At 39.3% G+C, this 15,895-nt stretch overlaps 1 protein-coding gene across 1 annotated transcript; it reads left to right on the forward strand.

Annotated features, from left to right (window-relative positions):
* The first annotated feature begins 247 nt into the window (after window positions 1-247).
* pcmtd1 (protein-L-isoaspartate (D-aspartate) O-methyltransferase domain containing 1) lies at window positions 248-12,113 on the forward strand. Its single transcript, XM_070919215.1, has 6 exons — window positions 248-353; window positions 6,887-7,351; window positions 7,797-7,899; window positions 8,697-8,868; window positions 10,999-11,122; window positions 11,480-12,113. Exons 2-6 carry the CDS (start codon window positions 7,045-7,047, stop codon window positions 11,851-11,853), a joined length of 1,080 nt encoding a protein of 359 aa, XP_070775316.1. The 5' UTR covers window positions 248-353; window positions 6,887-7,044; the 3' UTR covers window positions 11,854-12,113.
* The last annotated feature ends 3,782 nt before the right edge of the window (window positions 12,114-15,895 follow it).

A 15,895-nucleotide genomic window follows, 5' to 3' on the forward strand; every position in this document is an offset into this window, starting at 1 on the left:
AACACAAGAAGCAACTGTTAGATAGATAGATACATAGATAGATAGATAGATAGATAGATAGATAGATAGATATATGGTATGTGTGCAGTGTGAGCAACAGTGCTTCCCTCTATCGACAACATTATAAACCACGTGACCTGTGTTTACATCCTCTCCTCAGCTGTTTCTTTCTTCTTCCACTTCGACACATCGGCTCGCCGTTACAACTTCACCATTTTCATCCAACTAGCTAGTTAGCTCGGTTAACCAGCAGTTAGCCTCTAAAGGAGGCTGGTAACGGCTGAAAGTCACTGTCACTGACCGTCGCATTGCACATCCAGTTACAAGGAGTGAGAGTTATGCGACACGGCGCTGTGAGTATCTTTTATTTTCTTTTAAGCTAACTCTAACAGCCGTTGGTCTGTTTGTTAGCCTGTTTGTATTGTTGGCAAACCTCTCCGGGTGTTAATAGTGTTAGTTTTGTTAAATGTGTCACACCATGCTAGCTGTGTGGTGTGTTTGCTAGCTGTGTAACGGCTGGATAAAGAGACGAGCTTACCTAACCTGCTTTGTCTCTGTGTTGATGATGGCGCACTCAGGCCCACTAAAGCTAACGTTAGCTAGGTTCATTGGCAGCTAGGATGGCGTTGTGTCCGACACTAGATGCAAACTCGTGCACCTAACTGTGCATTTAAATCCATTTATGTCACTTGTCAGCGTGGCAAACGTTTGCAACACTCACTTTCTGTCATTTTGGATGTGTGTTCAGGCAGTACAAGCGGGCTTGAGGACACTTTTCCGTCACAAACGTGTGCTTCATCAGCCGGAAGAGGCTCTTTATCTTTACTTTTTTTTGTTGTTTGTTTTTTGGTAGGATTTTTCCGCAGCAGTTAGTAAAACATACAGGTCTGATATTTCAGTCTCTTCTGAACAAACCGGTTTAGCTAGGCGCTGCTAAAGATTGAGGTTAATCGCACTGCAGAGAGCTGGCCAGCAACTGCGTTTTGGTCGACAAGTGGGGACAAAAGCTGGATGGATGCACAAACACGCTGTTAGTATGTGTCAGCTTGTGTAATGGATGCTTCACTCGCCATGTCTTTCTCACAGATGTCGACGGGGCAGGATCAAGAAACAGGCGTGATCAATAACGCTTGACAACATTTCATGAAAACGCTGTTGTTGTTTTGCCCCATCGTCACACGCAGTGCGAAGAAAGTGTCTCAGGCAGCTGATTGGCTGACAGGCTGCCGTCTGTGTGGCAACTGCAGCACGTGACCAGGCAGAGAGCTGATTGGCTTCATCAGGTGTCAGTTGTAGGAATTTAGGAACATCTGTAAACACCGCTGCATTCACACCGAGTGGCCAGAAAAATAGAAGCACCTGTATCATGTGAAGCAACATCCCTGCTGTACAACCTGTAAATACAACCTGACTGAAGAAAAAGTAGAAATACCACAGTGTAGAAATACTCTGTAAGAAGTGAAAGTCCTGCATTCAGAACATTTGACTTATTAGCATCACAATATACTTACCAAAATGATGTGCTGAATATGCAGAATGGTCAATTTCAGAGTCATATAATTTATAATACTGAGTTATAATTATTGATGCATTAATGTGTACATCACTTTAATATTGCAGCTGTTAAATTAATGTAGTGGAGGTGAAGTATAAAGTAGCAGAAAATGGGAATAGTCAAGTAAAGTACAAGTACCTAAAATAGTCCTTAATGCACAAACTACCATATAGTAGAATAAAGTCTTTCAGGAAGCAGGTGCAAACAGTGAAGAAGACTAAAAAAAAGCGGCAAATATTTACATTTCAGAGGCTTAAGCCAATACATTTTTGGCATTTTTGCTTAAAAAAGACCAGTTAATTTTCTGTTTATCTACTAATCGATTATTCCACTATTAGCTTCAGCTCTAGTTGAATGCACACCTCTGTGACACAGTGTTGACAGCAATTAACAACACATAAATTCTATGGCCTCACTGGCAGCCCTGTGATGCTATCATTATCATTACACATCAGACAAAAAAAACAATAGATGGATAAAATGTTAGCTATTTTAACCTCCTAAGACCCAAGCTCTATCTTAATTTCTCTTTGCTATTTGGGCTTATTGGGACCTGATAAGTATAAAAACTAAGCATCATCTGTTGACATGATGTGGTTCCGCATACGGGGACAATTTTGAATTTCCATATAAGCAGAATTAAGTATTATGGTATAACCCAAAATGTGATGTCCACGCATGTGGATGCCAGGTCTTAGGAGGTTAAGGCTGTGTTCAGACTGAAAGCGAAGTGAACTTTGGAGGCAGTGAGTTGCATATAAAGTCAATGGCAAGACGCAAATGGTTGCAGGTTCATGTAGGCTCCTGAAATTGAGGGAAAGACAATTAATTTGAGCCAAAAATTCAAAACTGTGTGACCTCTTTTCATGAATACGCAGAGACAATCTGAGCAAAAGTGAGAGGGTCCAGAGGAGAATAAGAGAAACGACTGCCATCATGGTTTAAAATCTGAGTTGTTTCACACAAACACACTCGCTTGGAGTTGGTTCCTGTTGTTAGCCTCTGCTGTCACATCCCTTGGCTGTTTGTGACTAATTAACACAGAGTCCAGTGGTTCAGCTTGCGTAAATAAAGAGAGAAGCGAATACACTTTCCATTCAGTCTGAGCACACCATAAGATCACTGCCACCAGCCTGGGGATGGAGTCAGAGGAGAAGCCATATTTCAAATATCAAATCAATGATCAAAAGGGTTTATCCACTGCTTTCTTATATCCCAGTCTGAGGATGGAGCCAAAGGAAGGGTCATTATGGTGAGCGACTCATTATACTCTGTTAATCTTGTGTAGTTGTGGAAATTATATGATACTAACACTAACATTGCCCAAAACTGTATAACTGGAGCAGAAAACATACCACTGTAATGGAATTTTTTTTAGTAGAAATTAGATCTTGAAATTGGTCTTATGTAGTGCAATAAAAAAGAATTCCTGTCCCACTTTGAGTGTGTAAGAAAGTACATAGATTTGACCTTTTTAACACACAGCAACATGCAGGTAACACAATCAAAGAGTAATCTTAGACTAGTTAACTGAACTGATAAATGGAAGATATGCCTCTCCCTTGTATGTATTCATATCAACATTGTAACATCGTATTGGCACGTGTATTACTATGGTATCAGAAGATGATACATTGCTCTATCAAACTTTTAATAGAAGTGGAAAGATCCTAGTATATAGAACTATAGAAAAATAGAAGTATCCTCAAAGGACCATGAACATATTCAGCAAATATCATCATATTCCACTTTTCAGATTTTGTGGTATATTATGTAAAATCGGACATTTCAATGTAACAGTGGTGCTAGAAATAAAAGGTCATTGGGTGACTGAAAGCATTATGATACCATGAATATCCACAGCAGGTTTCATCAAATTCAGTAAGACTAACAGACAAACTGACAACCAGCAGTGCTATCCCTAGAGCCACGCCATAAGCAGGAATGTTGTTATGAATTACAATATAATGTACAGGTGTTTTTCTATTTTCCAGCTCACTCAGTGTGGAGAGAAACTCGGCACAGCTCCTTTTTAGCCGCCTCTTTGCACAGAGAAATACTCCAGTGTATATGACTTCACGAGCACTTCTATGAAACTTTTGTAGAACATAGTTGCAGACATGTTGTGTTAATAATACGTTCGACATCACATAGAAAATAGTTGCTGAATTAATTTCTCACACAGCCAGATCTCATTAATTACACCTTCTTGCCTCTTTTTTATCTAGTATCTGATCCTTCAATGTCAACCTCACATGCTCACATTTTTTGCTGCAGTGAATATGGGACAAAACATTCGCACACAAGAAGGCCTCAGGAAATGTAAATTCACAGGCAGGATTTGTATATTTGCTAGTCGTTATGAAAAAAATATGGAAATGTTTTATCAAAAATGTATTTTTCATGGCTGTTGTAGCTTGAGGCACGAGTCATTACAAATGACAAATGCCGTAATCTGTCATTACAACATCACAAATGAATCCTGTGCACTCTCTAAAGCAAACGTGAGACTTGTGACTGTAGATTTATTACGATATTCACTGATACTCGTGGGATTATTTTCTGCGAATACAAATTATATCGCTCTGGCATTTTGCCACAGAGGTATGGATATAATTTTCTTTGCTGACAGAGCTGCTAATCAGCTGATAAAACGTCTGCATGTACACTGTAAATGCTGGTAACCATGGGGATTATCAGTTTACCTCACACTGTCTGTTGATCAGCAGTGTGTACATCTTGGTGCGCTGCCTAGACGGGCCTTTGCTATTTAGTTACAGCACTAGAGTGGAGCTTGTGTTACATGTTTCGTCATCCTGCATGGTTCAGTGAGTTGTCCCTCACCGGGTTGTAGCAGCCAGTCGTGACCTGAGATGGCGTCGATGTACATTCCACACACACAGCAGGGGTCAACCCAGGACATCTTGTGTGTGTGTGTGTGTGTGTGTGTGTGTGTGTGTGTGTGTGTGTGTGTGTGTGTGTGTGTGTGTGTGTGTGTGTGTGTGTGTGTGTACTTACCTGTGGATTCCTGTTTATAAAGAGGCATTTCATTTTCTGTGCAGGACTAGATTCACTATAGCAACAAATGTTGTTACCCAGCTGGTCCTTTTTGATTTGTCTTAAAGGAGTGGGTGAATAATGACCGCTGCTTCAAGACTTATCTTTGGTGCAACTGTACAGGCAGTGCCCAAAAGCAATTTGTTTGTACAATACCTCACCTGACCCATTTTCCTGGATTTTCTTTCCACTGCAAGCAACTCAAAGGACTATGCATTATAGAGAGGGTAGAGGGGGAAAAAACTAGGATAAAAAAATATATACAATCAGTGATGGTGAGCGACTCAATGAATCTTTTTTGCCTGCGAGAAAGAGCCAATGGAAAATTACCTTACCAGGCCTCCCACTACAAAGTCACCTCTGAATTTAATCTTTATTAGCTGAGTCAGATGTGGAGATGCTGAGGAGGCACAGAGGGAATTCAAGCCTTGACTCCCTTGGCTGCATCTCCAGCTATACCCATTCACTCTGTGCCAGTGTGGGGTGTTTTAGTTATCAAAGCGTCTATAAAATGTTTAAAGACCAGCATCTGTTAGGGATTTCCTCTTTATTGCTACGGCGTGGTACTTAATAGTACAGTATTACATAGTGAAATGTAAGTAACTTTCAGATCACCAGAGATCAGTGCATGTTTTAATTGCCCACCTCTACAAAGATTGTCCTATAGCAGTGGTTCTAAACCTTTTTGGCTTGTGCACCCTTAAAATGAAGGGAAACGTCTGCTTGTGTGACCCCACATCTCAGCTTATGGTCCTGGTGTGGACATCATGTGTGAGCAGTTTAACAAGAGACAAGAGAGTGATTTTTGTTTTATTCTTTATTGATGTTGTAAATCAATGAGCAGGATGAATTTATGGTAATATGGGATTTTTATGATTTCTGTATCAATGTGATGATGTACCCTTTTCAGGATTAGCCAAAAACATTTGTGTCTGTTTGTTTTCCGGTTATTTATCCATCAACAGTTTCTCAGTAGATGTTTCCTGAAACTCAATAATATGACAATAAATATTGATATTGTAATATAAAATAATGTGGCATGACAAAGGGTTTTATCCATATTGCCCTCTCTTAATGTCAGCTATCTGTTACATAACCCTATACTTACCCTCTGAATATGACATCTCGGCACATAGTGTCAGCCTTAGATGCTTTTCACCAGGTTTTGGTCTGAAAAAGTAAGTGTTTGTTTCTAAAACATTATTACAACAATTTATCAACAATTTATTATTTGCTCAATTAATTGTTTTGTCTGTGAAATTGTTCCCTGGGCCCAGATTGACATCTTCAAATTGCTAGTTTTGACGGTCCAACAGTCTAAACCCTACAGATATTCAGTGTACTATAATAGAAAGAAAGCCAACAAATATTCCCATTTTTAGAAGCTGGAAGCAGTGAATTGTTGGCATTTTACAGTGAATTGCGGATTCATTTTCTGTCCCTTAATAAAATGTTTCAGTTATTTTTTTAACGAATAGAGATTTTTCATAGCAACATATTTGCAGGAAAAATCACAGGTGTAACAAATTACAGTAATGATGGCTCAGTTCCATTAAGCGTCCCAGGAAGCCCTGCTCGTGAGCCAGCATATATTATATCGTGGACTAGGAACATAAATTGAATGGAGCCATTATTAAGGTTATTAATTACACCTGTGCCTCTCCCTGCTTCAACATGACAAAATGCCTGTTGTGAAAAAGGCCTGTGAATGAGCATAAATAACTGGTATAAGGTGTGTGTTGGGGGTTCATCTCTTTGCAATGGAGGTGACGTGCCACAAAATCGTAGTCTTAAGGCTGCCTAAACAAATTATATTATCAAATTAAAATGCCTTAAAGGGTAATTCTGGTATTTTTAAACCTGTGCCCTATTTTTACATATTTTGAGGTCTAAATGACTATAATTACAAAAGGCTTTGGAGTTGGTCCCGTAGATTGAAACACGCTGCATTGGCTGTAACGTATTCCTTGTGGGCAACTGTTCCCGTCAAAGTACGTCCACTAAAAGTGCTTGTTTTGCCAGTGACAGGTTCAGATTGCTATTCTAAGTGTCTGACAACATTATGGAAAGGATCCCTACAGAGATAGACCTTTTTGGCTGCTATAGCATAATACTCACTGTTCATCAAAAGACTGTCCCAGTTGTGGGAGAAGATGAATAAATCTTCGCTTTTATCAGCATCTTAAATCTGCACTATACTTGTGGATTTAACCAGACGCTGTATTGTATACTAGCAGACATAATGCCATAACATGTTGATGTCATTTTTCTCAGGTCACTTGCTGCCTGGACATGACCGTTGTCTGAACTGAAGTTTGGGGAGTCACAGCGGCAGCATCCTTCAGCCAGCCGTTCATCTCCATGCCACTCTGAGGAGGAATAGCTCATCCTGAGTACAAGTTCGGCCCTTGTGTTTCTCTTCTCTTTTCACCATGGGGGGAGCCGTGAGCGCTGGGGAGGACAATGACGACCTTATTGATAATCTGAAGGAGGCCCAGTATATCCGCACAGAAAAAGTTGAACAGGCTTTTCGGGCCATAGACCGCGGTGACTACTATCTAGACGGCTACCGGGACAGTGCCTACAAAGACTTGGCGTGGAAGCATGGCAACATACACCTCTCTGCTCCGTGTATATACTCTGAGGTAATGGAGGCTCTCAAACTGCAGCCAGGACTTTCTTTCCTCAATCTGGGCAGTGGAACTGGCTACCTGAGCACAATGGTCGGCCTTATCATAGGTAAGCATTGCGTGCCCTTTTTTTCAAGCTGGGTTTTTCCATGTGTGGGAAGTGTGCAGATGTTGTGTAAAATTTAGGTAAACAAATTTACTATAAAAGTATAGCAGGTGACCACAAATCAGCATCAACAATAATAGGACTGCAATGATTATTTTCCTGACTCATAGACCAATGTCCTAAATTCCAAGGGACAGCCTATAAGTTGCTTGTTTTGTCTTCTAGTCCAAAACCCAACAATATTCAGTTTACAATCGCATAAAACAAAAGCAGCAAATCCTCTAATTTAGAAAAATTCCTTTTATTTGATTGTCAAAATAGGTGCAGATACATTTTTTGGGTCAATCCAATCCAATCAAACAGTTGATTGTTTCAGTACTACATAACACCATAACAGGTAGTAGGTAATGCTTTGAAAATATTGTTCCTGTTGTGTTTTTTTTCCAAGGGCCATTTGGTGTGAACCATGGAGTTGAGCTCCATAAGGATGTGGTGGAATATGCCAGAGAGAAGCTGGATGATTTCATAAAGAATAGTGACAGCTTTGACAAGTAAGTGTGCGCTTTAAAGGAATATTTCATTTTGGCCATTACACTGATTTGCTTTCTTTCAGAGAGTTAGATGAGAAGATTGACGCCACTCTCTAATCTGTCCTTTAAATATAAAGCAACAGCCAACAGTTGGTTAGCTTAGCTTAGCATTAAGACTGGGAAACAGCTAGCCTGGTTCTGTCTGAAGGTAACAAAATCCACCTACCAGCACCTTATTATCTTATGCATCCCCGTCCCCCTGTTTCCAGTCTTCTTTCCAGACTGCGGCCTTATGTTTAACAGACAGATATGAAAGGGATATCAATCTTCTCATCTAACTCTCGGCAAGAAAGCGAATATGTGTATTTCCCAAAATGTCAAACTGTTCCCTGAACAAAAACTGGATGTAGCACTGTCTGATGCTGATCAGTTTTACCTGCCAGTTTGGCTCTAAAGACTGTCTTGCAAATTAAGTTAAGTTATCTTTATTAATCCATCTATTAATAAAGGATAACTTAACTCGTAAGACTGAATTAGTTCTCTGAATTTGTTAAGAGCAGTGCAGTCAAGGGGACATGGGGAAATTCCACGCAGGCCCAGCAGGGATTCAAACCGAGGCCCCTCTTGCTCTGAGGCGACAGTGCTAACCACTGAGCCACTGTACTGCCCAAATACTTCTCTCTAATTCTACTCCTCTAATCTGCATATTTCTGTCACAGCTCACAAACATGAAAATGAGGCTGAAAGAAAGAAAAAAAAAATGTTTTCCATCATTGTTTGAAGTATTTTATCCACCGTGCTTGTTTTTTTTTTCACAGGTTTGAGTTCTGTGAACCTGTCTTTGTGGTGGGGAATTGCCTTGAAATCTCAACAGACAGTCACCAATACGATCGCATTTATTGTGGCGCGGGAGTGCAGAAAGACCATGAAAATTACATGAAAGTACTGCTCAAAATTGGAGGCATACTGGTGATGCCTATAGAGGATCAGGTGAGCCATCAGAACGACACAGAATCAACAACATCATGATTGCTATTCGAAGTGCTAACACATGAAAACAAGGTAAAATAGCTTTGACCTACAAGACTGGTTATGTAACTTTCACATGCATTATTGAGCCACAACTGCCCCTGGATTTGAGCAGCCGTGTAAGGAGCACACACACAGGGCTGTATAAATAAATGTTTTATTTAAAATGGTGGATGTGTGAGTGTGGACAGACTGTGGGGCATGTAAGAGGGCATTAAGAATATTTTGGGAAGTTGGTGGAGAAAACGATGGCAGGAACTTTATCCAGTAAGGAGGGTAAAGATCTTGACACATTCATGGCCAAGTATTTTGTGCAATTCAAGGCATTTAAAGGAAAAGTGCAGCAAAGATTGAGATATTGTGACCCAAGATTTTGATGTTTTATGTTGTCTGTTATTTAATCAAGGCCTGAGTGTACTCTTCAGAGAGTACAACATACGTAAAAGAAATCAATCACGTTGTGCTGTGTTTTTAAAGAGGCTAGAAGGCGTTAGTAAGAACAGCCCGCACATTTATGAATCATGGTTGGGAAAATAATTAAACATAATTCAGATAAGAGATCTTTGTAAGTTCTAAACAGCATGAAAGCACTACAACCTACATCCGCAGAGGCCATGTCCACATTAATGCGAATAATTTCCAAAAACGCATCCTTTCTCTCTTTGTTGTGGCCTTTCATCAGCACCAAGCCGGCGCTCTCCACCTCCCACAAAAAAAAGAAAAGAAAGCTTTTTAAAATGACTCTCTTTTTAAAATGATCAGAGTTTTTTGAAAATGCTGACATACTGTGTGATTGAGTATCTTCAAAGACACAGCTAGGTACTAATGTGAAGAGGAGACATTAAGAAACAAGCTTTGTCATCTGTAACTCTCTTTTTTGACTCATTTTGTAAGTTACTGTAACATATAGATACCATTAACGTAAAACTGTAAATGTAAACACTTATATTGGGGCCATATTGAAATAAGTAATCAGAGAGACCTTGCACTCTGACAGTGTGTATTATCATGTTGAATGAAGCTCATTAAAGATGGCTGTGAATGGATGAACCTTACATCTGCCTCCAAGGCGTCTACAACCTGTTGTGTGCCACTTGAAAGCAACCCTAAACCATTACACCTCCCCCTACCAAGATATGCACTCACTTTATCACCATGCATGATGAGTCCGCAGCCTCATGTGGTTTATTTGTGTTTTGATAACTGTCATACTGAGGACTGGTAATTACTTGTTATGGCCTGAGCCACCAGATATCTGTCATCTGCTGGGGGCCAACTTCTCACACCAGTAGACATTTTGATGATGTGTCTGTTAGAGGTGGGCGTTGTGACGATGTCCTGTATACTATAACTGCAACGTATCCAGTAACAATTTCTCAATTGATTTTCTGGAAAAAGACAATACATATCAATATTGCAATATAAACTTACATATATGTATTTTATCCTTATCGCCCACCCCTTGTGTTTGGTCCTTTCATTTGTACACCTCTGACAGCTTCACCGTCCTGTTGATGCTCAGACTCGTCTCAAAGTTTGTTAGGTGGTTCTTTAAGCCCAGTGGCAGCAATATGTTCACATACAAAGCAAGTGTGGAAATGAAGTTAAAGTTTCATGCACCTATTTGATATAGTGGCATAGAAGCAAATGTAAAGGAGGGCCTGTTTCTTCTCCAGGGGCGTGGTTTATATTTCTCTGGTTACACAGTGTATGTACATCTGCCAACCATAATGAACACCTGGAATTTGGAGGAAGATCATTAGACCTGTGAATGTTATTTAATAAGCAAAAACAGAGATAATTGCAACAGTGAATTGGCTGGTCTCTGTAGAGAATCAAACAGAGAGACACATCCACATAAGAATCGTCTTCACAAAAAATTCACAAAAATACACAATAAGCAAAGACGGAGAGGTATAAAAAAATAAATCCACACAACCAAGATGTAAGTTCACCAACATGTTTGATGGTTGATAGAAAAAGAAAATATATTCTGAAGTAACTGGTTTATGCCATTAGTCCTTGCTCTCTACTGATACACAGTGTTTCATAGTGTTCAGTGTTGACTTCATGTTTTGTTTCTTTATGCAGCTGACCCAGATAACCAGGACTGGCCAGTGCACATGGGAGAGCAAAAACATCTTGGCGGTGTCCTTTGCCCCCTTGGTCCAGCAGAGCAGAGCTGATGGAGAGAAGCCCGACACTGTCCAGCTGCGTAAGTTCTCCAGCCTCTGTCCTCAAAACAAATTAAAACAGAGCCTTTGTGTGTTATTATGCCTAACTGGTCTTGAAGTGTAAAGCAGGCAATATTTTAAAGTCAGACAGTACATTCAAAGTGATGTGATGAGACGTTTCCTACAGCAATATTTGCTTTGACATATGAAGCTCGCCCTGCAGCTGCTCCGTAGAGCCAGTTATTCCCCTTTCCTTGAAATACTGAGACACGGTTTTCTCTTTGACGGCCGCACTTGTTTATGCTGACCTAGTTGAAGGACTGGTGCAGCTGTATGGATTATTCTTATTTTTGTGGCGCATTGCCCTGAAGGACTGTGTCATCTCTCTTTGTCCTCAGCCCCGGTGACTGTCCGCAGCCTTCAGGATCTGTCTCGGATCTACATTCGCCGCACGCTGAGAAACCTGGCCAACGAAGACAGCCAGGGGAAGGGGACGGCGCAAAGAGTTCCCCAGAAGCGCAAACGCAGGCGTTGCCGACGGCGACGCATCAACACCTACGTTTTTGTAGGCAACCAGCTGATCCCCCAAATGGTGGAGAGTGAGGAGGAGGAGCACCCTGAGGAAGCACACACAGAAGTGGAGGAGGAGGAGGAAAGAGACATTGGCGACATTGAAATCCTCAAGCAAGTGAACGTGTTGAGAGACCAAATAATGGCTTTACCGCTGCCCGAGTCACTGAAAGCATACTTGCTGTATTACAGAGAGAAATGACTGATTCACTCGATGTCCACTCTTAATGGGTGCAGCGCCTGCTGAAATGCTTTTCTTCACCCTTTTCAGTACAAATGTAGCATTATTTCCATTAAATCTTGATGGCAAAACTATAACGGAAAGAGACGTCATAGATAATACTGGATAATAATGTTATGATTGTCATGAATTGTTAGTTTTTGTTGACATTTTCTTTTGATTTGTATATATAAAAAAAATAATGTATAAAGTATACTAAATGGACATAGTTTCAGAAACCCATTTTGAGATTCAGATTTTATCAGTGTCAGGATTTTCTGCAGAAATGTGCAGATTAAAAATTGTATTAAAAAAAACAAAGTTCTTACTATATTTGTTAAAATATGATCATGCTAAGATGAAGACTTTTATTGCGGCTTTTTTAGAAGCTTTAACTTACTATCAGTGTCTGGTGATTTGATGATGCTGAAAGGAGCAAAAAGACACTGAAAGGCAAATGAAGCCACATCCGCCCATTTTGAGGTCAAGAGTAAGACGACGTTGCATAATCATGAATGGGACACGTGTGTCATTACTCTTCTTGATATTTAGTTTTCGGTCAACGCGTTTTGTACCTTCCTATTACAAGAGATCATTGAGAGACTAGATTGGTTCATAATTTTTTCTACAGGGCACCTTTTAATGTAACTTTTTCTACAGGGTGCTTACATACTTGTGTTTTCTCACTTTGCATATGAGTAGCTGACATCCTACTTGATATGATAAGGTGTTGTAGGCCCTCTCCTCCCCATGGTTTGCTCTCCATTGTTGATGCAAATAGTATACTAGTTTAATCAATCATATCTGAGGTTTAGAATAATGATAAAACTGATGACCAGGGGGTCAGTGGTGGTGGTTCACATTTTCAGCTTTTTTTAGTGGGAACTGGTAAAGGGGGAGATGCTGATCAATAATGAGCACATGCATGAATATACTGTATATGTGTTGGGTGTTCCTGACTTTGCTTCACATCTTATGATTGGTCACTGGAGGTGATGTCCCAAGTGATCAAGAGACAAAAAATAAAAAGGATTTAAATATTAATCAATTAGATGGCCTTGAGACAAATCCCAAATTCTGTATAGGAGTGCATTTTTTTTTTTGTTTGTTTTTTTTATCGACAACAATGCAAATCAAAATCGCTGAGGATTTTGAAGCCTTTTGTATCCTGGACTGTAGAAGTGTCCAACAAAGCACCTTATCCTGCAGTCCTCAAGTGTAAAAGAAAAAAAGAAAAAAAAAGAAGAGGTGCCATTTTTTGGCGTAATTTGTATTGTGGACTGGACATCTTGTAATGTAACTCCTGTTTAATCAAAGTACAACTTGCTTGCAGAACTTCCCTGATAGTGATGGCTTTTAAGTGCCAACGTACCCCATCACATTAGGACTTCTGCGAGTTTTTCTGGCACAGTAAACTTGCCCAAAAACAGTGGTGTATTTCTACAAAAAAAACAAAAAAAACATTCCACAGTGGGAAAAAAAGAAAACCGCGCATCACTGATAGATGTCACACTTTTTTCTTCATGCTTTACGGTCTCAGACTTGGAAATTTCCTTCATCTTACTTTGAATGCATAATTTAGTATTCCAAAAGCTGAGTTGAATGTTGTTGATATGAATTCTATTCAATATAAAAGTGATTATATATGTATTGTTATCATATGATTCTGCATACAGGTTTAATTTGCATTTGGTTTGTTGTAGCGCCCTCTTGCTGTACTGTATCTTGACACTGGGAACTCCGTAGATCACAACTCCACTGCTGTCTGTTAAATAGATAAGATATATTAGTGCTATAGGTCTTCATTTTGTTCTGGTGTAATGAAAAATATTTTGTTTGAAAACGGGGGTGATTATTCTATTAGTAGTTTTTGTGTGTGAAGAGGTAACATTTATTTTCTGTAAGGTTTTCTTTTTTTTTTTTTACATTCATCGGAAAGCTTTGCAAGTAAGCAATAATGGAATAATTTCTCAGCTTATAATTACCAATAACAACATAGTCCCATTTGATTTGCGTAGTATCCATTAAAATCCACATGACCAATTACAGGCATGCAACAGTTTATATACCATTATCAAAAATGTAATTGCTAATTACAGAGCACATTAAGTATTGAAAGCAGGGGGACCTACAACCTCGACTCTCAGGTCACGCCTTGCACCAAAGTTAATGGGACTGCTGTGATTACATTTAATGTGGACGAGAGTCGGCTACACAAAAAATGGCACCCGGTGAAGACCAAGTCATAACCAGTTCTGTGCTTTTATATTAAGTTAATTTGTCAAGAGCCAAAACAGTTGTGTTACTGTTTTATCAGGCCTAGGTTGACTTCTCATAGTTTGTGCAGTTCATTTTGAAAATGTGTTGTTTCTCCGTAAATGTTTGGCACAAAAATAAAGGTCACAATCACATCACGCCTCTTCTAATCATTGTGACTGCTCTTTTTAGTGTTTAGCTCATTTGGTTTGACCAAGTGTGCCCAACGTGGTCAAGGAGTCAAATGAGTTGTCATTTCAAAGATATGACGTAGAGACAGTAGTAAAAGTGCCACTCTGGCATCCATGGGAAGCTTGTGATGACCTTTTTTTGATTTTGTCACTGCGGGCTTTTCTGACAAATTCATGGGTGATGCATTTGCTGTTTTAAAGCTCATGGGACTTTACAGTTTTACTTAGATGCAGGTACTTGACTGAGCTATTTTGAAAAACCCTTCATTTGTATTTAACTACACTTTAGCCAGGCTAGCTGTTTCCAGTCTTTGTGCTAAGCTAAGCTAATCATTTCCGAGCCGTAGCTTCATATTTACAGCACAAACATGACAGCGGTATCAATCTTCTCATCTAAGAAATATGAAAGTGTATTTCTCAAAATTTCAAACTACTCTTTTAAGTGTAGTCATGTATATTTTAAGCTGTACTACTTACATATCATTAAAAGTGCAAAACCAATATGTTGAAAATAGCACCATTTAAGTACAGAAATCACGACACACCTTTGAGTACAATACGAATACATTTTTCATGTACTTAGAATACTTTAATAGAATATTAAAATGTGATTCGAGTGCTCCTCATGACATAAAGTAGTAAACTGACCTTTATTATGTAAAATTGGTGGAATAGCCATGCATGAAAAATAAAACCGACCACGAGTGAGCCATGTTATAAAAGGTCTTATTTATTAATTTATTACACAGCATATTTGTTAATAAAACATCTGCAAAAAAAATAAAATAAACCTCACTCTCTAGATCCTGTCTTATAAGGGTATGCAACCGAGATAAATTTAAAGCACAACAGCATCACTCAGACTTTCTTTGCATAGACTGCACCACCAGTAGTGTCCCTCAGACACTCGTGTCAGCTTAACAGGCCCGCAGAGTACCGAGCACTTTACTGACCCCATTTAATTGGCTATCCTCTAGAGTTTACTTACCCATGGGCCTCTTCTGTTTTGGATTCTACTTTGTAAATGGAAGGTAAGAGCGTGACTAATTGCGCTAATTGACCTGAACTCTTTTTTTGAATATGATAGTTTAGTTGTCCCTCTGCTGCATTTATAAACAGTTTAAATACAGAGTGAAGTTTAAAGGGCATCCTCAAAAACCTTTGGAGGCCATAGACGCTACATATTTCTATTTTCCCCGCGGTGTGTTTTGTCATTGTCAATGAAAAGTTATCATATTTACAAGCTGAAGTAAAAAAAACGATAAAATATTCCAAAAATACACCATCGCTGATTTTATTCTTCTAGATTGGTCCATAGAGTAAATGATAAAGAGAGCACGAGGTTATGAGCTGTCTACCTAGTCGTCTCTGGTGCACATCAAATTAACAAATGCCATAATCCCTACAAGTAATCCCTCAAGTAATCGCTATAATTCATAATTCTTTGAGTTCATTTGAATGTCAGTGTTTATTTACAGAATCAAGAATCTATAAACATGATGGAAGGTGTTTCTAATCATGTTTAGAGTGCTATTGTCAGATTATGGTTGTGGATGGTTGGATGGTGAACCTGATTA

The sequence above is a fragment of the Enoplosus armatus genome, chromosome 14 (assembly GCF_043641665.1).
Source record: "Enoplosus armatus isolate fEnoArm2 chromosome 14, fEnoArm2.hap1, whole genome shotgun sequence".
NCBI classification, from domain to species: domain Eukaryota; kingdom Metazoa; phylum Chordata; class Actinopteri; order Centrarchiformes; family Enoplosidae; genus Enoplosus; species Enoplosus armatus.

What these genes read in the sequence shown, in the direction of transcription:
- pcmtd1 (XM_070919215.1), top strand. Translation starts at nt 7,045, where the DNA reads ATGGGGGGAGCCGTGAGCGCTGGGGAGGACAATGACGACCTTATTGAT. An exon ending in AATAGTGACAGCTTTGACAA is followed by an intron (nt 7,900 to 8,696) that starts GTAAGTGTGCGC and finishes TTTTTTTCACAG; the next exon opens with GTTTGAGTTCTGTGAACCTG. An exon ending in GCCCGACACTGTCCAGCTGC is followed by an intron (nt 11,123 to 11,479) that starts GTAAGTTCTCCA and finishes CTTTGTCCTCAG; the next exon opens with CCCCGGTGACTGTCCGCAGC.